Source organism: Anarhichas minor, unplaced genomic scaffold (assembly GCF_050575085.1).
Source record: "Anarhichas minor isolate MPS153535 unplaced genomic scaffold, ASM5057508v1 ptg000023l, whole genome shotgun sequence".
NCBI lineage: Eukaryota > Metazoa > Chordata > Actinopteri > Perciformes > Anarhichadidae > Anarhichas > Anarhichas minor.
In genome coordinates this window covers 6762501-6788628 of record NW_027466469.1, presented here as the reverse complement: position 1 = coordinate 6788628, position 26128 = coordinate 6762501, and the positions used below count along the sequence as shown (strand labels likewise).

Sequence of the window (26128 nt, the reverse complement as noted above, 5' to 3'; positions counted from 1 at the left end):
GCTTCTTAATCAGACCTGTGACTGCGAGGCTGTGGTCAACTCAGCAGACACTTACATGTTAGTGCACCTATATGCTGAAATTCACGGTAAACGCATTCAAACGGCACAGATCGGGAGTTAGCGGAAAAGATTAACGTGAGACAACATCCGGTTTCTTCAGACAAACATCCGGTTTTCAGAATAAGATGCCAACAAAGTATACATATTGCATAATGGAAATTATATTAAATTAATTATATTCACATTAAGTATAAAACATGCTACCTGCATCTCGTGAGTTAAAGGGAAAATACACCTAAATTGTGCGTAAAGTGTCTTTATTCTTTGATTTGAGTGTTGGAAATGAATAATACCTGACTGACAGTCAATGAAGATATTTTACGAAGCAAAAACTCTGAACTGAATTTGTACCTTCAAATGGCACATTTTTTAAATATTTGAGGTGCTACAAAAATATTTTTCTCAATAATTCCATACAATGACTGATGTAATCAAGGCATCGTTGACTTAATAATTGTTAATAGTTGTTTCAAAAAATTAATAATAACAATAAATAACCACAAAGAAATAAGAATAAAATTAAATATGATTGTCTGATTTACGTTTGTTTTTTGTTCAAAAAATCTAAGAAAACACTTTGATTCTGTAGACTACTGCCTAATAGTCTTGTTATTGCCATTTGATGACAATTGCTCATATATTGTAAGCCTAAATAAGTATATTTATTATTTTGAACAAAGGTTAAATGTTATTTCACAAGTTTCAAAAAGTGCCCCCAATTTTTTGGATATGCCCCTGAATTTCAGTCAGTGGGGGCAAAAATTGCCCCCTAAAAAATATGTAAATTTCCTAGCCTGCATTCAGTTCATTTACGTGTGCAAAGACGTATTGGTTTGCTTCATGACCAGCTGGGTGGGTGGCAGTGGAAGTTTGTGTTTTGTTCCCGATATGCCAAAACATGACCTGCCACTGTAAGAGCATTTACATTGTGCAATGCTTTTTGGTTGAAAATCTATGATAAAGAAAAGATACAAAACACCATGTTTGTGAAGAGCTGGCCACACTTGTTGAATTCTGGAGGAAGAACAACCATAGTTGTATGCTCAAGAAACCGTACTGAACTCACTGAAAAAAATACTAACCTCTTTCAAAAATACGGAGTCAATACACAATGCAAGATCCAATGACCTCAGGAGCAAAGCCTTCTCATGCCAGATGACAATTTGCAACTTTTTGTTTTACTGTCCTATTCAAATGAATGAGAAGGCTGCTTTTTTTCATGCCCAGTTAATGTTGGTCTGTACAAGGTCTAAATATAGGGCAGGGTATGGTTTGAAAATTTCTGGACCCCCTACAGTCGGCTAAACGCCAATATTTCTGTCACGTTTAGGCTACTTGTATCACTCAGCTGGTCCAAAATCGCGTCCACATCTTGGCAGATAGGGAGGATGTGTTATGATTGTATAATCAGCCTGATCAATACTTGTCAATACGCCTATTATGTTTACTCTGTACTTACCAGTTAGAGACTGTGGCTAAGTGGAGAGCAGGGTCGTCCTTCAATCAGAGGATCGGCGGTTCGATCTCCTTCGCTAGTCGCATGTCGATGTGTACTTGAGCAAGACACTTAACCCCAAAATTGCTCCTGTAGCTGTGCCTACGGTATATGAATGTGATATAATCTGATAGGCAGGTGTCACTTAGCCCTTAACCCTGCCATCAGTGTGTGAATGGGTGAATGATGACAAGTAGTGTGAAAGCACTTTGAGTGGTCGGAAAGACTAGAAAAGCTCTATACAAGTACAGTCCATTTACCAGTTAGCAATACCCGTAGCCATAGTAAAACCAAACTATATAGCAGGGGTCACTAAAAGGCGGACCGCGGTCCAGATCCGGACCCAGACGCCATTGTATCCGGACCCTGGACCTAAAACCGATTTTATTTTGACGGAAGGCTTCTATTTTAACCGGCGCAGTTTGTTCAGCATTCACGGCACTTGTTCAGCGGTGCAAGACACACACCGACCAATGCGTTGTAAATCACATCAGGTGATGCAGCGCAGCCAATCAAAAATGGGTATTTTGACAAGTTTCCTGACTCGAGTGAGATGTTCATACACCGTGACACAGGGGAGAGAGACGAGGAAACAGAAGGAAGACTAGGATCATTTCGTGAGTCATAGAAGTTATTTCACATGACGTCCAAAAAGAGAAAAGTGGTCAGAGAGACAAGAGTCTGTAACCATTAATGAACAGACACTTATAGATTAATTCTTCACACGGACAGATTAATACCAGTGTGTCTCATAAGTTCAGAGACCGTGGCGATTATTAAAAGCGGTAATGTGAAGCATCACTACGAGACAAAGCATAACTCTTTTGAGCAAACGTACCCACTCACATCTGAAATGAAGACAGAAAATAAACCGAAGAGCCCAATATGATCAGAATCCTAACACATGAATTCACTGTTCAACAATGATGTTAACAGAGAGGATAGAGCTGAAACAAGTGGTTTAATAACCACAGATAAAGTCCCTGCGCACTAATTTCTCTTGTTAGAAGATGAGAAAAATATAATATTGATTTTTGATTGACATCACTTCACACCTGAATGAACTGAATTTAAAGCTGCAGGGCAATTCAGTGAAATAAATGTTTCTAAAATAAAGTACTTTATGTAAGATGCACATTTTTCAAAAGCTTTCTGTTATGTCAGTTATTCTTTAATCCAGCCATTATTTTACTTGAAATGAGAAGAACATTTATTTATTTATTATTTATAATCCATCCAGTTAAATTTCAAAAACTGAGAATAATAATTGTTAAAATATGATTGATGTGTACTTTATTTATGTGATTTGACAGTTGTTGACTACACAGAGATGTTACTACTACTAGGCTTCTTGAATATATATGGCACTAAATAGCGCAAGTTAGGTATTATTGTAATGTTCCGGACCTTTGCCAGAGGAGATTTTCCCAATCTGGACCTTTTGGAATTTTAATTGAATACCCCTGCTCTATAGGCTTTAAATGTCCCTCTGGAAAACTGAAACAGGTTTACTATTTGTCAACAAAATCTCCATTTGTTATTTTGCCAATTTTCTTCTCTGGTTTCTTTGTGGTTTCTGTTTCCCTGTATGTGCCAAACATTTCTAGAGTCAGAATCTTGTGAAGGAATAGAGCTGATACTGTCAATGTCAAAGGTCGACAGTTTGGTGGCTCTGCTTTTTGAGTTTGAGGATCTTTGCCCGTTTTAAAGTGATAGTTTGGATTATTTGAAGTGCGGTTGTGGTAGATTGCGGTCGGCAAGCCCCCAGTTTGGAGAAACAGACAGGAGTAGCAACACAATCTCAACACAATCCCCCTCATCAAAGTGATCGGTAGGGTTATCACTCTAGGCATGACACTACCGTCATCGATCTGATTACAAGCAACGATGAGACTTCACATAGAGAGGAAATCAACAATCCGGCAAGGACTGAGTGATGCTCAGAGAAAAACCTACTGCTCAATGTCAGTAAAACCAAGGAGCTGTTTGTTGAATTTCCTGAGAATCGTCATCACAAACAACCTGACATGCTCAGCGCCGGAAATACATGAGGACAAAGGGCAAAACTGCCCCTAAGAAATATAATTTTGCCCCTAGGAGAGAGGCAAAAAATTCCCCTATAATTTCCTCTAATAATAATGATAACTTGTCCAAAACATCGTAGCCTATATGACCCGGTCCAGTTGCCATATAATGTTTTTGATTTTCGCCTTGACTGATGTTGCGTGTGCGTGAAGAACCAAACTTCTACTTTGATCAGGATGCTCTTAAGACCTTTGTGATTAAAAGTGATCAAAATCGAGAGTTTTCATCGAAGAACCTTGACGTGGCGTGGCGGCCATTTTGCCTCATTGTTTATGAAAAAAGAAGTTGTTATAACTCCAAGGTACATTATCCAATCTGCACAAAACTTCCTATGCATGATGCTACTTCAAGCCTGAACATCAATTGAAAATATTTCAATAACTCATAGCGCCGCCTACTGGAAATGTCATATTTTATACTTTTATGTATTCCTCCTAGCCAGGTGACCTGATGAGTCTCACATTTGGTAAGGATAGCCTTAAGACATTGATGATAAATCGCCATGAATATTGTGAGTTTTCGTTCCACACTGTTGCCGTGGCGACGCATCGTTCACCATGAAAAAGGAAGCTGATGGTTTAGTGTGTTGGGATGCTCAAAAACTCATGCAACTTTGTACATGTGTCATAGGTCATAGGAAGACATAGTGTATATGGGTTTTTGGCTTGGCCGTTTTAAATTGCCTCTATAGCGCCCCCTACAATATTTCAAAAGAGTAGCGCCAAGTTTGAGCTACATGTATGAAACTTAGCAGGAGCATGTATCCTATGGAGACTTAAATATAAGTCTCTTGGGACCATGCTCTAAACCCTACCGGAAGTCGTACAGTTTCATTTATGTGTAATTTTTCAATAGATTTTGGCCTATTTCTAGTCGCTATACTTTCACGAACTCCTCCTAGGGAATTTGTCTGATCCTCTTCAAATTTGGTGAGTCCAATCTTAAGACCATTGTGATTAAAAATTATCAAAAGCTTTACGTTTGACGGAATGGTTTAGCCGTAGCGTGTGGCTACTTTACGTGATTCCCCATGAAAAAAGCTGATGTAACTCAGCTGGACTTGTTCCAAACGGTCACAAACTTCTCATGCTTGATAAAACTCATGGCCTGAGGATGTCTACAAGCTAATTTCCACTAATACTCACAGCGCCACCTGCTGGCGAAAGGAAAACTGCGTTTTGTGACAAACGCCTCCAATTTACATTACTTTTACACCATGTGGTTTACACTTGATATAGAGCTACATAATGCACGTGTTCTGTAGCGCCAGGCAGCGCATACAGGAAGCATCGGACTATTTGCAAAGCATCATTTCCGGCATCAGGCAGTCCACGCGGGATTAAAAACGTCTCGCTCGCGGACGCACCGTCCGACGGTCGCGGACGTTCTCGGACGCGCAGGCCGGAGTCCCGCCGGCACCCCCGACGCGCTGCAGATTGCGAGGGCCCGTTCATCGCTGCTCACAGCTTTAATTTATGTTTGTTTTTTGTTCAAAAAATCTAAGAAAACACTTTGAATCTGTAGACTACTACCTACTAGTCTTATTATTGCCATTTGATGACAATTGCTCATATACTGTAAGCCTAAATAAGTATATTTATTATTTTGAACAACGGTTAAATGTTATTTCACAAGTTTCAAAAAGTGCCCCCAATTTTCTTTAAATGCCCCTGGATTTCAGTCAGTGGGGGCAAAAATTGCCCCCTAAAAAATATGTAAATTTCCTACCCTGGACATGCTCATCACACATCTCCATCCTGGTAAAGAAAGCTCATAAACAGGTGTATTTCTTAAGAAATAAATTCCTGTACCGAGTTCTTGTTACTTTTACAGAGGAGCAATAGAAAGCATCCTGACTGGAAACATTACAAACTGTGTACGACTCAGGACAGGAAGGTGATTAAAACCGCCAAGAACATCATTGCTACACATTACATCTAGCATCAGTGATATTGGTGACAAGAGGTGCCTGCAAAGAGTCCAAAAGATATTAAAAGACAAAACCCAACCACAACCTGTTCACTCTGCTACCGCCGTGCAAGAGATACAGAAGTATCAGCTGCCGTACCACTAGACTTCAGAACAGCTTCTTTACTCTGGCTGTGAGACTTCATCAGAATCAGAATCCTCCATCTTTCAACATATAGTTTAGTTTAGTTTTTAGTTTTTTTGTGTATTTTCTTCTGTAGCAAAATGGGACTACAAACTGCATTTGATAATGCAAACCTGTTGTACAATAAATGAACCGTGTAACTTTGTGAAGCAATGTACTGCTGTGGACAAGGGCAGCAGCAAAACTTATGTTGGACATATAAAAAAAATCAATATTGGTTTAAGAGTATACTATACTTAGTATATTTCTACACTGTCTCTGTCAATTGAGTCTTGTGGCTTTAAAGAGAGCATAGTAAGTTTCATTTTTAGTTAATGTCCCTCTTGGAATGGGCTGTTTTATGGCAAGATTATGCAGTACAATATTGTAAATATAACGTACAATTAAACTGACATTGACTTTTCTGCAGCCCCTGTCCACAGCAGTACATTGCTTTGCTCTTGTTCTTGTACTCGTCTGTTTCTCTAAACGTCTACTGTAGACTATGGACTAGTAGCTTATACAACCCTACTTCAAAACACCTGAACTATTTCTCTTTAAGACAGGCACTGAGCTTTCAAATCTGATTTTCACATCTGCAGACATTGTTGTTTGGAGTTTTTAAACTTTGCTACTTCCAATCTCTCCACTCATTCACCCAGCAAGTTCAATTTGTTCAATCTCAAGGCTGAAATAGACTTCTTGTTATTCTAGTACTGCCTGCCTCCCTCCTCTACTGTAATGCTCTTGGACGATGTTTATAATTGATACTACTGAATATCAAAAATATGCCACAGCCTGTAAACATGGACGTTGGCCAGTAACAACAGTGTCAGACGGAGGGTGGTCATCACTAAGGGAGGTGGGGGTTTGGCCATTGTTTTTGGGTCACTATTGCTTTATGTTCTTAACACTAACCCTAACCTACATACATGTTCATGTATTGTATGTCCAAAGGCACCACTTTAAGTCTTGTGTTTACCAATCATGCTCATTCTTTTTTTGGAAATGAGTCATTCAGCATGAAAAAAAGCATACAGAACGACTTATCGAGTAAAGAAATCTCAGGCAGCCCTAATAAAATGTCACATTGCTAGTGTCAGAACCTTGTGACTGGCTGCTATCTCGTATGTGTCCTGCCACTCCCTGACCAGGAGAGGTAGTTACGCAATGCTTGGGTGGGAGGCCGGGTGGAATACTGGACTTTGGACAGGGAACTCCCCACCCTGTCTGCTGGGTTTATTTGGGGTGCTGTCAGATTACCCTGGGTGGGTCAAACAGGGCTGAGATGAAAGCTGAGAAATGTTGTGGGGATCCAGAGACACCTGAAAGATGAAACCCATTCCTGAAAATCCTGAGTGGGTGTGAAGCTTTCTAAATACTGCACTCCTCTCTCTGTGTTCCTGTTTATCCTGCCGTCTCTGCTCCACCACTGCAGGCTGTCCACCTCGGTGCTTTGGCCCATTGTATACAAATATTATGTAGCTGAAAAGGATCCTGATGATTTGGGAATGTGCTTTGGTAGATGTGGGCATAAATGAACAAAGGACATTGTTCTTGAGAGGAAGTACTGAAGCAAGAGTCACATAGCCTAATCAGATGCCTTTTATTGGTGGAAGGATGTCCGGGGAGGGGGGAGAGGTTTGCCCTTAAACACAGTGTTCCTAGCTACTGTAGTGCTTATTGTTGGAATGCTGTTAAGCATTCCAACTATTGTTCTTCAAATCTTTATTGTTGGAATGCTGTTAAGCATTCCAACTATTGTTCTTCAAATCTTTATACTTCTTCTTATTATATTTCTTCCGTACGCTTTTTGAAACTCTTCTGCTCCTTCATATTTTAAGCTACAGAAACCGTTCAACTATCAAAATGTTCAGCTCTTTCAGCAGAGGGGTGCTATGACTTTTCATATTTCTAACCTTTAAACTTTATGAATTATTAAGCTTTTTGCAATTTTTTTTTTGAATGGGTTTCTATGGAGAAAATGTTCAAATCCTCTTCAACTTTCAAATCCTTCTACTTCCTCATACTTTCAGCTACAGACACCATTTCAACTTTAAAATGTTGAGAAAACCCTGATCTATTGCTGCATTATTCAGCTTTTTGATATCTTTTATACTTTTTGAACTGCAGCAGTTTAACTTTTATGATTTTTTCACTCCTTTTCTGACTTTATAATGGGTGTGTATTGCGCAGCTTAGAGTGCGTGATGTCACCGCTAGAGTGAAGAGCAGCTTGAGATTCTTGTGAAAAAAACATTTGTCTTTTGCCACTGTGTCCACAATCTTCACTCTTCATGCATCATTTCTGGATGTAGAAGTAGCTAATCTTGTCCTTGTCGTAGACAAATGACTGTGGAATCCCACAGATTTACACATTTGACACAGAAGCCTGTAATTGAGAGGAAAACCAACTTTCTGCTCCATAGAGACCAATGTTAAATTTTGCTTCAAAAACATCTTCCACAGAACACGGTACCCCATTTCTAGATCGCCAGTTCAGCCACATTTGTTACACTACAGACACAATTTTTACAGGATCTGTTCTTCAACTCATCCTTCCTCTCATTTATTAATATCGGAGCAATAGGAGCTACGGTTATGGGAGTTTTGAGGATTTGTTTGAGAGGTGTTTCAGTGTTTTAGCTCCATGAAAAGGCTGCAAGGACACATGTGTTTCTGATTAAGCTCATTAGTGATGTTGATAAACACACAGACTCAGACACACACACGCTCCTCTCTCTCTCTCTCTCTCTCTGTGTCTCTCTCTCATACAGTCATTCAGGTTCTTAGAGATCTTTAGAGGATTCCCCCCCCCCCCCCCACACACACACCCCATTTTAAAATAAAAGCCCCACAGAATGATTTCTAACTGAAATGCTTATGATGAAGCCTGACATTTAATAACCTGTTTGTGTTTATCTAACATTATGAGTCCATCTCTTCCCCCCCCCCACACCCCATTTCAAAATAAAAGCCCCACAGAGTAAATTGTAACTGAAATGCTTGTGATGAAGCCTGTCATTTAATAACCTCTGTTTATGTGTCAAACATTATGATTATGTCTCCTCTCCCCCCCACCCAGCCCCACCCTTTCAAAATAAAAGCCCCATGGATTAACTGTATGTAAACATTAAGCTCAAAATTAGACTTTTTCAAATACTGCCATTACTATTACTACTACTACTACTGTTATATTATATACCACGACCACTACTACAGCTATTACTACTACTACTTCTACTACTTCTTCTAAATACTAATACTTCTACTACTAATGATACTTCTACTACAACTACAACTTCTACTACTACTATTACAAATATCACTACTGCTACTACTTATTATAATGCTACTAATACTTCTACTACTAATAATACTTCTACTACAACTACAACTTCTAGTACTACTACTACAAATATCACTACTGCTGACATTTTTTAAGCCACAGAAACCATTCGAATATCAAAATGTTCAGCTCTTTCAGGAGAGGGTGATATGACTTTTCATATTTGTAATCTTTAAATTCTTTGAATTATTAAGCTATTTGCAATTTTCTTTTGAATGGGATCTCTATGGAGAAAATCTTCAAATCCTGTTAAACTTCTTCAACTTTCAAAGCCGCCTTCTCATACTTTCAGCTACATATGACTTCATATTTGTAATCTTTCAACTTTTTGAATTATTAAGCTTTTTGCAATTTTTTTTAAAATTGGATATCTATTTTCAGCAATGTTTTTGAGATTCATTTCAGCTTTCAGCATTCCAACGCATTTTCAGCATTCCAACGCATTTTCTAGTTCAACTTCACTCAACTTCTATTTCTTCCGTACGTTTTTTGCTACTTATCTCCTTCCACATTTTTTAAGCTACGGAAACCATTCAAATATCAAAATGTTCAGCTCATTAAGGACACGTGTGCTATGACTTTTCATATTTCTAATCTTTAAACTTTTTGAATTATTAAGCTTTTTACACATTTGTTTTTGAATGGGTTTCTATGGAGAAAATGTTCAAATCCTCTTCAACTTTCAAATCCTTCTACTTCCTCATACTTTCAGCTACAGACCCCAGTTAAACTTTCAAATGTTGAGAAAACCCTGATCTTTTGCCGCATTATTCAGCTTTTTGATATCTTTTATACTTTTTGAACTGTCCCATTTTAACTTTTATGATTTTTTCACTCCTTTTCTGACTTTATAATGGGTGTGTATTGCGCAGCTTAGAGTGCGTGATGTCACCGCTAGAGTGAAGAGCAGCTTGAGATTCTTGTGAAAAAAACATTTGTCTTTTGCCACTGTGTCCACAATCTTCACTCTTCATGCATCATTTCTGGATGTAGAAGTAGCTAATCTTGTCCTTGTCGTAGACAAATGACTGTGGAATCCCACAGATTTACACATTTGACACAGAAGCCTGTAATTGAGAGGAAAACCAACTTTCTGCTCCATAGAGACCAATGTTAAATTTTGCTTCAAAAACATCTTCCACAGAACACGGTACCCCATTTCTAAATCGCCAGTTCAGCCACATTTGTTACACTACAGACACAATTTTTACAGGATCTGTTCTTCAACTCATCCTTCCTCTCATTTATTAATATCGGAGCAATAGGAGCTACGGTTATGGGAGTTTTGAGGATTTGTTTGAGAGGTGTTTCCCTGTTTAATCTCCATGAAAAGGCTGCAAGGACACAGGTGTTTCTGATTAAGCTCATTAGTGATGTTGATAAACACACAGACTCACAGACACACACACTCCTCTCTCTCTCTCTGTGTGTCTCTCTCTCTCTGTCTCTCTCTCATACAGTCATTCAGGTCTTAGAGCTTTTTTACAGGACCCCCCCCCCCCCCCCCCCCACACACACACCCCATTTTAAAATAAAAGCCGCACACACATGATTTAGAGATATACGTGATGCAGCTCAGCCAATCAAATATGGGTATTCTGATAAGTTTCCTGATTCGAGTGACATTTACACACACCGCGACACAAGAGGGAGAGACGAGGAAAGACATGGCAGAGCAGGACAATAGTCATGTAAGCTGTAAATGATAAAACATAGGACAATCTCCAAATGAGAAAGATTGCCAGAGAGATCAGTCTCTCTCTCTCTCTCACTCATCCTCTCTCTCTCTGTCTCTCTCTCATACAGTCATTCAGGTCTTAGAGATTTTAAGAGGACCCCCCCCCCCCCCCACACACACACCCCATTTTAAAGTAAAGGCCCCCACAAAATGAATTCTAACTGAAATGCTTGTGATGAAGCCTGTCATTTAATAACCTGTTTATGTTTATCTAACATTATGATTCTGCATCCTCTCCCCCCGCCCACACTCCATTTCAAAATAAAAGCCCCAAAGAGTGAATTCTAACTGAAATGCTTGTGGTGAAGCCCGTCATTTAATAAACTCTGTTTATGTGTCAAACATTAAGATTATGTCTCCTCTCCCCTCTCTCCCCCACCCAGCCCCACCCTTTCAAAATAAAAGCCTCATGGATTAACTATACGTTAAGCTCAAAATTAGGCTTTTTTGTTGAAATAATGAATGCTCTTACTAATACTGCGACAACTACTACTACTGCTACTAATATTTCTAGTATCACTACTACTGCTACTACTTCTACTGCAACTTTTGCTGTTGCTACTATTACTGCTACTACTACTACTGCTATTACTGATACCATCAATATTATTACTACCACTACTGATATTACTACCACTACCACTACTATTATTACATATACCACAACTGCTACTACTGCTATTCCTGCTACTACCAGTACTAATACTACTACAGCTATTAGTACGACTGCTACTAGTACTACTACTGCTATTACTTCTTATACTACTACTACTGTTATATTAAATACTACGACCACTACTATTACTACGACTACTGATACTACTTGTTAGAGCCAAAAATGGTATTATAAATACGACTATTTCTTTGTGTGTACATTGGGTGGCGCTGTATTCCTGTCCGGGGCTCGGGTATATAGGTCCTGAAATCGCTGTGTTTGTCAGGTGTTTGACCCCGGAAGGGCAAAAGGTTTTGACCGCGATACTCTACACATTTACTGCATCGTGGGAAAGAGTGGCTTTCGTGTACATTGTTCCACGACGAAAATAAATGCGCTATCGATCATCAAACAAAGGTCTCTGTGATGTGTCAAAAGCACCACACCTCACAGATAGTTTAGCATAGCCTACAGCAAGCGCGTCAACCAGGCTACTCCGAGGGAGGAGCACCTCAGGAGCTTACAGCCACACGACTGGGCTTCTTTAACACTACTACTTCTACTACTTCTTCTAATTACTAATACTTCGACCACAACTTCTACTACTACTGCTACTACAAATATCACTACTGCTACAACTAGTACTTATTCAAATGCTACTAATACTTCTACTGCTAATAATACTTCTACTACAACTACAACTTCCACTACTACTACAACAAATATCACTACCGCTGAAATTTTCTTAAGCTACAGAAACCATTCGAATATCAAAATGTTCAGCTCTTTCAGGAGAGGGTGATATGACTTTTCATATTTGTAATCTTTCAACTTTTGAATTATTAAGCTTTTTGCAATTTTCTTTTGAATGGGATCTCTATGGAGAAAATCTTCAAATCCTGTTAAACTTCTTCAACTTTCAAAGCCTTCTTCTTCATACTTTCAGCTACAGACACCATAGTGAGACATTTCAACTAGAAGGGTTTTCAGTAGTGCAGTTTAAATGCTTTCAAGCTTCAACATTTTTCAGACGGGTAGTCTCCCATTTCTTAATTTTCAGCAATTTTTTGACAATTAATTTCAGCTTTCAGCATTCAAACGCATTTTCAGCAGGAAATGCATTTTCTAGTTTTCCTCAACATTCTATACACAACAACCCATAATGACAAAGTGAAAACTGTTTTTTGAAAATGTTTGCAAATCTATTAAAAATAAAGAACGAAAACAAAACATGTACATACAGTTGTGTGAAAAAGTGTTTGCCCCCTTCCTGATTTCGTATTTTTTTGCATGTTTGTCACACTTAAATGTTTGCGATAACTGGCAATGAGTCTTCTACAGTGCTGTAGAGGAATTTTGGCCCACTCATCTTTGCAGAATTGTTGTAATTCAGCCACATTGGAGGGTTTTCGAGCATGAACCGCCTTTTTAAGGTCATGCCACAGCATCTCAATCGGATTCAGGTCGGGACTTTGACTAGGCCACTCCAAAGTCTTCATTTTGTTTTTCTTAAGCCATTCAGAGGTGGACTTGCTGGTGTGTTTTGGATCATTGTCCTGCTGCAGAACCCAAGTGCGCTTCAGCTTGAGGTCACGAACAGATGGCCGGACATTCTCCTGCAGGATTTTTTGGTAGACAGCGGAATTCATGGTTCCATTTACCACAGCAAGTCTTCCAGGTCCTGAAGCAGCAAAACAGCCCCAGACCATCACACTACCACCACCATATTTTACTGTTGGTATGATGTTCCTTTTCTGAAATGCCGTGTTACTTTTACGCCAGATGTAATGGGACATACACCTTCCAAAAAGTTCTACTTTTGTCTCGTCAGTCCACAGAGTATTTTCCCAAAAGTCTTGGGGATCATCAAGATGTTTTCTGGCAAAACTGAGACGAGCCTTTATGTTCTTTTTGCTCAGCAGTGGTTTTCGTCTTGGAACTCTGCCATGCAGGCCATTTTTGCCCAGTCTCTTTCTTATGGTGGAGTCATGAACACTGACCTTAAGTGAGGCAAGTGAGGCCTGCAGTTCTTTGGATGTTGTTCTGGGGTCTTTTGTGACCTCTTGGATGAGTCGTCGCTGCGCTCTTGGGGTAATTTTGGTCGGCCGGCCACTCCTGGGAAGGTTCACCACTGTTCCATGTTTTCGCCATTTGTGGATAATGGCTCTCACTGTGGTTCGCTGGAGTCCCAAAGCTTTAGAAATGGCTTTGTAACCTTTTCCAGACTGATAGATCTCAATTACTTTGTTTCTCATTTGTTCCTGAATTTCTTTGGATCGCAGCATGATGTCTAGCTTTTGAGGATCTTTTGGTCTACCTCACTTTGTCAGGCAGGTCCTATTTAAGTGATTTCTTGATTGAGAACAGGTGTGGCAGTAATCAGGCCTGGGTGTGGCTAGAGAAATTGAACTCAGCTTTCCAAAGATGTGATAAACCACAGTTAATTTATGTTTTAACAGGGGGGGGCAATCACTTTTTCACACAGGGCCATGTAGGTTTGGATTTTTTTCCCCTTAATAATAAAAACCTTCATTTAAAAACTTGATGATCTGAAACATTTAAGTGTGACAAACATGCAAAAAAATAAGAAATCAGGAAGTGGGCAAACACTTTTTAACACAACTGTATATACACATATATACATATATATACATATACACACGTATACAGGTAAATAATACAGTATATGTACCTATACATGTGTGTGTGTATACACGTGTATATATACATAATTCTGCATATAAATGTCTGTAGGGGGGTACAGATATGCTAATTTGTAAAGCCATTTTGCAATGTGATAAAGAAAGGAGACAGAAGCCAGCAGTTACAGCTCTCATGTTTTACGCTCGTCAATAGTTAAACCATTGTTTCCTTTTGAACAGAAAAGGCATTGAATACATCAAGTCCAATTTCAAAAATTAATTACATAAACATACCACATATTACTGTGCTCTAATTTAACTAAGCATTACCTTTTAAAATTGATAAAGCATCTTAAGAAATGTGTGTCTGATTTCGATATGTGGAAAATAAACTACTTTAGTTAGTGACTCAAACTTCGCCTTGTTTATTCCCATTTAAGTGTGACAAACATGCAAAAAAAATAAGAAATCAGGAAGGGGGCAAACACTTTTTCACACAACTGTAAGTATTCACAGCCTTTGCCATGACACTCAAAATTTAGCTCGGGTGCATCCTGTTTCCACTGATCATCCTTGAGATGTTTCTACAACTTGATTGGAGTCCACTTGTGCTAAATTCAGTTGATTGGACATGATTTAGAAAGGCACACACCTGTCTATATAAGGTACCACAGTTGACAGTGCATATCAGAGCATAAACCAAGCCATGAAGTCCAAGGAATTATCTGTAGACCTCCGAGACAGAATTGTATCGAGGCACAGATCTGGCGAAGGGTACAGAAAAATTTCTGCAGCATTGAAAGTCCCAATGACGTGTTATCACTCGTGTTATCACCAGCTGCAACAACAGTGGCTCGACAAACTCGCAAAACGTCGATTTTTTTGAAACCAAAACACTTCCAAACAGCAGACCCAGCTCTTCTCTTGGGCACAGACTCTATCGGTGCATCTCCGGTCTGTCTTTGTTCATCCTGCATTGCTCTTTTCTGTTCTTTAATGTAACGTTACTGTAGAGACTGAGCCTCTCGCTGTTAACAGACTGTTGGGCTAGCGAGCGAGCTGTACCCAGCATGACGTTCGGTGGTGAAATTTTATAAATGTACAATTATTAGTGTTACAAATTGTTTATTTGTCACAAACTGTTGTGTCGTGGTGTTTTGCCCTGTTAAAGAGCGTTAGTTGTGGGTTATTAATTGTTGTTATAACCAAGATTAGGGGTCTCTCTCAATACAGTTAAGACAACTAGCTCAGACTGTAGCCTTCTTAGCGGCGAACAATATATTTTGCTGCCTGTTGAAGAGTGACAGCAGTTGTTTCGGCTATGCACCGGTATGACTGTGTGAAAAGTTCACATCATACGGGAAATTAAAACCGGTATACTGGAGCACTACTGTCCACCATACAAGACAGGCAGACAGAGAGGAAAAGAAGTCATTCAACTGTCAATATAATTTACCAATCTCTTCCAAATAATCCAGCCATGTAACTATCCGTTCAGCAAATCATTTTGAACACTTTAGGATCGTCCTTACTTCAGGAATATGCACCAACGGCAATGGTTTGAGTGGTATTTAACAATGAAACGCAAGTAATCCTGGCCGGTCATAAACCACAGCAAATCGCTCATTGTTAATAAATAAAACATATTCCAATGATGTAATCCACCAATCCCACCAAGATATTCTCTTATTAACGATTCAATTCAGAGTGACAAATGTGCATTTAGTATGCAGAAGTAGTTGTCAGCAGTAAAGAGTGTCATACACATGATAGATGTCGCGGTCATGAGGAGGTAAAATCACTCCCACCTTATGTTATGGTTACTTCGATGTTCAGGATTGTATTTTTATTTATTACTTTACTGAGGCTTGACTATGTTTAGAAAGCTAAGTAAATAAAGGTGTTTCCCATAACTATTCCATCCCAATGAAACACTTGACTTATTTTCTTTCCACATATCAGTTTCATGATGGTGGCATGTCTATAATGTGTGAAACTCTGCCCTGCTCTGTTCCCAGTGTGTGTATCTATTTTAGCACGTGATGTCTTGCCTTTATAAATAGAGAGATTAGCATTAGTCAGGATCTCAACAACATTGTAGTCAACTTCTACTCAAACATAGTACCTGAACAAGGCACTCCCTGCCTTAGTTGAGACCTCTGTCTCTTCCCAGGGCCGGGCTGTAAGCTTCATTCATAACGTTGACATTCTAAATCAGAATGGCCTGCAGCTTTTTTTTGCATTTCTATTCATTCTGTTTAAACCCTGCATTTCTGCACAGTGTCTGCAGTGTCTGCAGATCCGGCTACGTTAATATTAAAGTATTATACTATTTGTAGAATTAGATTACAGTATTGTAATGCGCAAGTCGCGTTTGGTAAGCTTACTTGATAACGTCAGGGTTTGAGTCGGCAGGTTACCAAATCGAGTTCAGTAAGTTATTAATAACAGAAACATTGCGTGCTATAGTCCACCTTCTTTTCCCCTCTCGCTGTCACTCTCCCTCACTCCCAACTCATCAAACACGGTAGCTTGGTCAGCGGCCATATCGTGTCAAACTACGACGCTCTAGGTGGTCGTAGTTCTGGCTGGAGGAAAGGAGGAAGTAAGCAGAAGTAGTATTAAGAGAGATACAGTCTGCATAGGGAGGAGGTCAGGGATGGATGGGTCAACAAAACATCTTCCAGCCTGGCCCAAGTTCCAGCATGGGTTGCTCAAGAGAGGCTGTTCCAATTGTGTCAAACGTTGCTGCTTACTTCACCGCCTGTGTGAGAAATTAGACTGTTTTGCTCAGGAATTGAAACTCCTGACTGCAGTTTGTGCCGCACAGCAGTAGATTGTCTGGCAAAACCCTGGTGTGGCGTCCCGGTGATTCTGCACAGTCAGTCCCTGGTGAGGGTCAGAGGAAACGGTCTGGGTTCCTCTCTGCTTCCATTCTTCCTGCTGGGGTCTGCTCTCTGTCAGCGTAGTGGAACATGTCAGCTTGTTATTCTTGCTTTCTGCTGACATTCATTCTCATGCAGTAACAACCCCCAACATCAGCGTTGTCTTCTCGGTGCTGCATTAGAATTATCATTCACCTGACACACGCAGGAAAAAAGGAAAGTGTCTACCACAATAAGAATCTTCTGAAATGGTTCAGCGTTTTTTGTGTTTCTTTTAAGCATCTTCAATAAGCAAACCCAGTTTATTTGTATGGCTCCTTTCGCTCACAGCAGCTAATCCAAGTACTTTATGTAAGGCCAAGAAATGCATTCAAATTAAAAAAAATGTAAATTCTAGTAGAAGAAATAACTCACTGAATTACAGTTTTAGGCAGTTGTAGTAGCAATGAATTGCTCCAAATTGAATAAAGTTAGTCAACGGGACAGGTTTGATTCTGTCCCCTAAAGATATGAGAGACCTGCCATGGTTTCAATATGCTCCAGTTATCTATGGTCTTTTTGGGCCGACCAGACAAAACTCCTTTGCAATAGTTAACCCTTCTTCAGATAAAGGCATGAATGAGTTCTCTTCATCTTCTGTCTAATTATCCGTTTAAGTACTGTTCCACTTTGCACTTAATTTCAACATTTAAAAAGGGGGAAAGCATCAATGAATCAACATTTAGGTTACTGATCAGTTTCTCTTCAGGAACACTAGTCATATTGTTCTCATTGTGAACAAATCCCATCAAAAACAAAACACGTCCTGACTTCCTTACCCTTTCTGTGGTTTATTGTTCCTTCTGTAGACATGCATCTTTTAAAACTGCTCCCAAATATATAATTACATATTTTGACAGATACAGATCTCTGCAGCTCCTTCAGGGTCATCTTTGGTCTCTTTGTTGCCTCTCTGATTAATGGTCCTGGTCTGGTCCGTGGGTTTTGTAATAATGGATTTGATGATGCTCTGTTAGATCATGTGGCACTTGGTTTGCACACAGGTAGACTTAATTTAACTAATTGTGTGACTCCTGAAGGTAATTGGTAGCACCAGATCTTATTGAGGGCTCTATAGCAAAAGAGGTAAATACGTATGCACACATCACTTTTCACTTTTTTAGTTGTTTTTCTTTAATTTCACCTCGCAAATTTTTATTTACATCAAATCCAAATATAAATCCATTTTAATGGCAGGTTGTAATGCAGCGAATTATGAAAAACACCAAGGGAGTGTATGTATGAGAAGTGGCATAGCTACAATATGTGTTTATGTATGTTGAGATCAGCCTGAAGAACGGGTATGTGTGTGTACTTTCTTCAGAATGCCCCTGCTTATGTCCATGATATAGCACGAAATGTCCAATAAATCAGACAGTTGTAATGATGGTGATCCAGTTTCTGAAATGATTAGTTATTGAATCAGGAGGAAATAATTTAGTTTCAATACATTCATTCTTTTCAATGGATGAAGAAAAATAATCACCAGCCTATCTTTTAAAGAATACCAGTATAGTATTCACTTTCTGTCTATCTACTGTGTACGATGGACTTCTGTGAAAGCTAGACTGGTTGAAGCTCATTGTGTCGTCGTTCAGCTTCATAAAGATTTCAGCTTCGTAAGCAACAGGGAGGGAGCTTCCTGTGTGGGAAAGGGAGTTGTTTCAGAATGCATCTGTTACCTCTGGGTATGCTTCTGAGAAGGGAGAAGGCATCATTATATCAACTTTATACTGAATGTAGGAGCTGACCTCTGATCCCTAAAGGTTTAAAAGTTTCTATCTTTACAGATATGTAGACTTTATTATAAATGGATATCACTGGATGTCAAACTGGTCTGTGTGTCTGGTCCACCACCGGCAGTGTTTCACAGTGTCAGGTGGAGGATTGTTATTCATTTAATTTCATTAGAAACTTTTATTAAGATTGTATCAATGTATATGAATTTTTCTTCATTAAAGCAGCAAAATCAGGTTTGATTTCTTTTGAAAACCAAAAGCCTGATGGCTTGAGACTGCAGTCCATTTAACAAACGTTTAAGACCTCTTACCCTCACATCTTTGTCTGCCTCTACAGGTCTTCACCATCTTTGCCTTTGCCACCACTGGAGGTTACCTTGGGACAACCCACTTAACAGTCAAATGTCCAGGAGTCCTGGATCACCCTGTACAGCCTGTGTTTGGCTACCCATTCAGGTACTGTAGGAGACTAGAGCGCTCCCATGCAGATTGTTTCAGTAACACCACCTCTTTCAGTTATCCAACCAGACAGCTGTGGAATACTGCCATCATCTGGTGGCAGTATGGCTTAACCTGACTGCAGGTTAAACCACCATCCTCCCCTGTTTCTCCTTTTGCTGGCTTCTTTGTCTCGATATAGCTGAATACACACTACTTAACTTGCAATGACATTTCTGTATGTTTATGTTGTCACATGACTGCAGAAGTCCTCTGACGTCAGTCTAAATGCTGCTGGTAACTAGTGGGAGCAGCCATTGCTGGGCAGCTGCATTGAGATACACTTTCAAAAAGGACTGGGCCATGCAGTTGGGATCAATATCACAATAAAAATATCTCTCAAATAGTAACATATCAGCAAATGCATGCAGGCCCGTATAAATGATGTTCAGTGCAATAAACTGTGTTCTATGATGTGCATGCAATTCTTAGAGGAGAAAACAATCAGTCACTCTTGTTAGTTTTTACAGCTTGCTCGTAATGATGAATTTGAACAACACACTTTTGTTAAAGGATGTCATGATACGACTGTATCATTTGTCACAAGACATCCTCCATGAGCAGTCAGCAGAAACGGAACGTGTGCTGCTGCTATTTAGAGGGTATTTAAGGACTGCTGCAGTTTCATTAAACAGTAACGGTGCATTTGTTCTTATTTACTAAAGGACTGCATTAAGGTCAAATTCTAAATGTGACATCTGGGGAGAGCAGGTGTAGAATCTGCGGCACTGACACATGAAGGGAGTGAGGTCTTGTTGCTGACCGTACAATATTAAAGCAGCAAATGATTAAAAATCCATTTTAAGTTACTCTGAAGTAGATTTCTGTTCAGCACCATAACATTAGACCAGAGATCGTTCCTTTCTGTTCCCACGGTGGCAGCCTGCTTTATATTTCTTTCTGACATTGATTGCGCAGAGTATGTCCAGTCCAGTGCAATTTGATCAAAGCAGCCAGTAATACGCATTATCCAGGCTGCTATTTATTTACCTATAACTAAGTCTATAACGTATAGCATTTCTTGGAGGACCAACACTTCCTTGTAGTCCAAAGTGTCCTCTCACTAACCAATACCGTATATATTGGTTTTTGTAGTTTTAGTTTTACTTCTCATTATCTTGTAGTGCAGTGTGATTAATGTCACTTCGACAATTAGACAAGGGATCCCTCTTACCGAACACATTTTTTAATATCATGGTAAATGGTAATAGTTGTCGGAAGACAATGTCCTTATCAATGTGAAATGTCTTTATGATGAAGCTGATCTCAGCTCAAGAGTTTAAAGTTCTGTTTAAATTGTGCACGGGGCCTTTGTGACACAAAAGAAAGTCTGGCTTAACCCTTTCATGTTCTCCCTTCTTGCCTTCCTTGGATAGAAGAGTAACCCAGGTGAGGACTTGTTTTCTCTGAAATCACACAACTAGAGCGTAAAGAGGAGTCATCAGAGCGACTGCTGAAAGCTCCTTTTCCCTCTCTCCTCCTCCCTGCAGGTTGCCAGCGTACCCGTATAAGATACCGTTGTGCAACAGCACTCTATCCAATGTCACCTTCCTGCAGGGCGACTTCTCGTCCTCAGCAGAGTTCTTTGTGTGCGTCGGCGTGTTTGGGTTCCTTTATTGCACCGCCACACTGATCCTGTACCTTGGCTACCAGAACGTCTACCGCCAGACCAGCCGTGGTCCCATCGTGGTGAGTACACGTCCTGTGGTCGTCAGTGAGCTGTCTTCTTACCTACTAACCCCATCCACACACACACCAGCCTGAGGTATGAGGAGAAAAGGGGTGTCTTCTTTTTTTTTTTCTTTTTTTTTTTTAACATCTCTGCCATTCAGACCAAAATCTGCCTTGTGTCAGAACACTGTGGTGGAGGCATATTATTAAAGGCTCCAGTGAGACTTGAAATACAATCTAATCTCCAGTTTTGTTAATTTTAAGGCTTCTCAAATGCTAGACAGATAGTAGATATACCGGATTGTATCAGGGCAGCAGTCTTTTGTCTTAAGTGACTATTGCAAGGTTAACAGTAGAAATATGGCAATCAATTTACAAACTAATCTACCTGGATTGTGGGCTTGAACATATGTGATTGGCTAATGCAGTGCTTAGCTTAATGATTGTGTTAAAACTAGTGGGCAACGATTAAAATATTTAATCGCGATTAATCGCATGGCTTTTTTGCGATTAATCGCATTGTTATGGCAAAGTTCAATAATGAATTCAAAAGTAGTGTATTGCGCACTTTTATTTTAGAAGTACTGCTATATGAACAAAAGGGCAATAACATTTGGTTTGCAAACACTTTAAACAAATAAGGTTCTTAACAGCAGTATTCCCTTTACACAGTAGTGATCATATTTCTAATATATCATTCTTTTATCATATGTATATTTTCCTTTTAACTCACAAGATGCAGGTAGTATGTTTTATACTTAATGTGAATATAATTCATACTTTGTTGGCATCTTATTCTGAAAACCGGATGTTCGTCTGAAGAAACCGGATGTTGTCTGACGTTAATCTTTCCGCTAACTTTAAAAGTCCTTCGCTCGCTCCCGACCTGTGCGTTTACCGTGAATTTCAGCATATAGGTGCAACATATAACATGTAACATGTAAGTGTCTGCTGAGTTGACCGCAGCGATGTCCAGTAGTCTCCAGAGAGCAACAGCTGGTGCACGTTGTAACGCCATGTATTCTAACCGGCTGCAGTTTGTATCCACTTCTCTGTAGCATCTGTTAACTTGTCTTGCTTTTGTTTATCTATACTTCTCTCACACGCTGCATCAACGTAGTCTGCTGAAGACTTCCTCCACGGACTTTCAAAATAAAAAAAATGCCTTAACACGCGATAAAATAATTGTCTGCGTCAATTAATGAATGCGTTAACGCAATAATAACGCGTTAACCTGCCCAGCACTAGAAACTAAACCCGGGTCAACTGCGGTGATGACACAGCTGCCCCATTTAATATGAACAGCAGGGCTGCGTTTTTTAAAAATGCAGAGCTCTAGCCTGATCGCAGCCTAAGGCCATGTCCCCACTACTACGTTTCCATTTCCAAGGAGGACGATCCACCTCTTGCTCTAACGTTTCCAGGCTGTTTCTGCAAAACACCTGAGCAGCAACATTTATACATTGTGAACTCCACATAGCATCCTGGTGCCTCCCTTTGGCTCACAGCGCTACATGGAGAAATTGAGAAAGGTTACTCTGATGTGTGAGAGCACGGACCCAGAGACAACCAAACATGCAGTAGCCAAAACATCTGTGCATGTTTTTAATTAAAAATGACACAATAAACAGCAAATAACTTCTAAAAACTATGAAGTGTTTTTTGTTCTAGAATAGAGAGTGTACTCATTTTATGTAGAAGATAAGGTTACCTTCAACAGGAAGTGTGGACTTTCTCAGTGTGTGTGTGTGTGTGTGTGTGTGTGTGTGTGTGTGTGTGTGTGTGTGTGTGTGTGTGTGTGTGTGTGTGTGTGTGTGTGTGTGTGTGTGTGTGTGTGTGTGTGTGTGTGTGTGTGTGTGTGTGTGTGTGTGTGTGTGTGTGTGTGTGTGTGTTCTCCTGCCAGGACCTGTTGGTGACTGCTGCCTTTGCCTTCCTGTGGCTTGTGTCCTCCTCAGCCTGGGGCAAAGGCCTGACTGATGTCAAATGGGCCACTAACCCAGTGCAACTAGTCACGACCGAGTTATGCAAGGACATCTGTGAGCCCGGACAGTTCCCTTCCATGGGCCGCCTCAATGCCTCTGTGGTAAGTCACGGTAAAGTAGTGCAGCAGCTACAGACCTTATTACTTCCTTCTGAAGAAATCCCAAATTCTCAGAGTGGCCATGTTGGTCCTATAGAGCAGTGGTCCCCAACCACCGGGATCATTTGGTACCGGGCCGCACAGAAAGAATAAATATTATATTATTTCCGTTTTATTGATTATCAGAGTCTGAAAGAAGTTTTATTTTGAAAAATGACCGGATTCTCTCACAATTTCATCCGCCTGTTCCTCTTGACACATGTCAAGACGCTTGTCTTGGTCACGTGATACGTTACCTCAAAGATTAAGCCTGCAAACTAGCGAAAATTAGTAAATAACTGCTTCTTTGCAAAGGGGAAAGGCCACTAAGGAGAGAAGAAGAGCCTACAACTTCCAAGAAAATGAAAGCTTCATTTAACAGACAATATCAGGAGTCTGATTAAATATCAGGAGTAATTCTGATGCGCCAAGCCCACTGTGCAGAATATGTGGCGATGGAGAAAGATCAGCTGCTGGAGATTGTAAATGACGGTGGCCTTAAAAATATGTTTGAGACAACAACTCTGCTGGTGTTTTGGATTAAAATCAAGGCTGAGTATCCTGAGATCGCCACTAAAGCACTGAAAACCCTGCTTCCATTTCCAACATCCTCTTTGTGAAGCGGGATTTTCTGCAGTGACGGCAATCAAAACAAAATTACGGAGTAGACTGGACATAAGGAACACACTTCGGGTGTCATTGTCTCCCATTACCCCCAGATGGGACCGTCTCGTTGCAGAGAAACAAGCTCAGGGCTCCCACTGATTCAGCGTTATTGTGAGTTGTATTTATTTATGCATTTTAGATTTGTTTTCATGCCGATCGTATCATTTTATTTCGTCATGTTTTTCCGCCACACCTTGAAGGCCGGTCCGTGAAAATATTGTCTTACATAAAACCGGTCCGTGGTGCAAAAAAGGTTGGGGACCTCTGCTGTAGCGGAAACTGTCTTTTAGAAAACTTTTCTAACTCATCCTGTCTGCTCCAGGATTTAAACTGGACATGCATGTCTGCACATTCCAGCCGAACTTTTGACAACAAGATCTTCAAAAAGTAGAACAGTTTACAGCATCGTGGGACAGATTTAGTCCTGGACGTGATCACTCCATCCACACAGCTGTACAAAACAAGAAAACTGAGCTTTACATTGAAAAAATGGGTTTTTAACCATAAAACTTTATTATATTCATTAATTGTCTTTAAAATACGATGCAAATTGTTGGCTTCTTGCTTTAGACTGTCTTCTTGTATCACATTTAATATCATCAATCATAGTTCAGTACCTCAACATGTATGCAGAATGGCCAGTTTTACAAAGATAATTGCTTTGGATACATCATCATGGCCATTTACAAAAGCAATGAATAGAAAACATATGATAACCTGCTGGTGTAATGTGTTTGAAAAAGTAGATGACATGAAGATAATTGTTTAATTTAAGTAAAAAATATCATTTTAAACCTTCAGCTCGGAGCTTTACGTGAACCTGAAAGTAATGCTGCAGTAAAAATACTAATACCACACGGAAAATAATCCTAAAGTAAACATATTGTGCAGTAAAGTGTTTTTCTATTATATCTGATGTGTCTGGGTTAATATTCCTGCTGCATTAATATGTATGTTACATTGTAACTCCTTTATATCTGTTTGGATAGTTTAATCTACATCAATGCATCATATTCTATAAGATCGTCATATGTTTGTAGAGTCTCTCTCCTGTGAGAACCATGTATCTCTAAAAAGAAAAACGGCCTGTTTTCAGGTTTGTGACGATGTATTTTCCAACTGATCAAAGAAGCTTTTTAAAGAATTTATTTAGCTGAAGACGTAGGAGTATTTTCTCAACACATGAAGGAACACTTCATCCTTCAGTTTATCACAAACATTCATCAACAAATAAAGAAACTTCATCCTTCAGTTTATCACAAACATTGAACATCAACACATAAAGGAACACTTCATCCTTCAGTTCATCACAAACATTGAACATCAACACATAAAGAAAAACTTCATCATTCAGTTTATCACAAACATTCATCTTCGAACACATAAACTGAAGGATGAAGTGTTCCTTTATCACCAACACATCTGGTTTTACCTGGACAGGAAGGAGATGAAAAACTGTCATCTGAAAAGTAACTAAAGCTGTCAGACAAATATAGTGGAGTGAAAAGTACAATATTTACCTCTGATGTAGTGGAGGAGAAGTAGAAATATACAAGTAAAGTACAACTACTTTGACACAGTAGTTGAGTAAATGGACACCACAGTATTTTTTTTTTCCTGCATTGAATTGTGCAGATTTGTCAGCCTTTTTAATAAGTTGAAAAAGCAACTAAAATTAATATTTTATTTCATTTAATTGTTTTAAACTCACACTGAAACATAGGGGCATGCTTTTTATTAGGAGAACATCTGTTCCATGCTTAGAGTGGGATGCTCAGCACCACTACTTTGTCTGTTAACGGTGGTGGTGGTGGTGTAGTATCACTATGGCTGATGGTAGATTATTATTGTATATGAGTGCTCTGGTGGCAGAGTACAGCCTGGTGTTTCAAATAGAAACACCACATGGCACACATTCCCTTCCATTGCTGGGATTGTTCCACAGTTTGCTTCAGCAGTGTACAGTTAACTATAACATTTCAAATGAAAGTGTAGGAGTTGATGTACAGGTCAAACCTATTTTTAAGCCTTCTTTAAAGTCACCAGTATTGAAACCTCAGTGTGTTTTCTAGTGTTACCAGCAGCAGCTATGCTAATATATGCAGAGGAACCCTTCAGAGCTTATGGTGCGACTGAACTGGAACACACAACATCATGAATAATTAAAGTCTCATTCGGGCTGGGCTGTGTGGAGAAAATCTAATCTCACCATATTTTTTACCAAATACCTCTGTCAATATGACAACAAAATTGTTGCTTTTTCAAAATATTTCCACAATGATGGTTTTGATACATAATCAATGGTAATGTGGACATAATGACCAAGTGGGTAAAGTCAAATGATGGAACAATTTCGTAAATTCAGAAAACTCACTTTACTGTAAAACAGCATTTAA

The 26128-nt window shown here is 39.5% G+C and overlaps 1 protein-coding gene across 2 annotated transcripts in view; it reads left to right on the top strand.

Annotated features, from left to right (window-relative positions):
- The window catches only part of sypl2a (synaptophysin-like 2a), a 31081-nt gene that overhangs the window by 2790 nt on the left and 2163 nt on the right, over positions 1-26128 (top strand). Inside the window, exons 3-6 of one of the 2 annotated variants that reach the window (XR_012955831.1) lie at positions 19116-19234; positions 20767-20965; positions 22851-23030; positions 23382-23843. Coding sequence is in view for 1 of the 2 variants with exons in the window: in XM_076096757.1 (XP_075952872.1) it covers positions 19116-19234; positions 20767-20965; positions 22851-23030 (498 nt within the window). In the remaining variant the exon portion in view is untranslated. The remainder of the gene's footprint in view (positions 1-19115; positions 19235-20766; positions 20966-22850; positions 23031-23381; positions 23844-26128) is intronic. The other variant, XM_076096757.1, reaches the window with a different exon arrangement.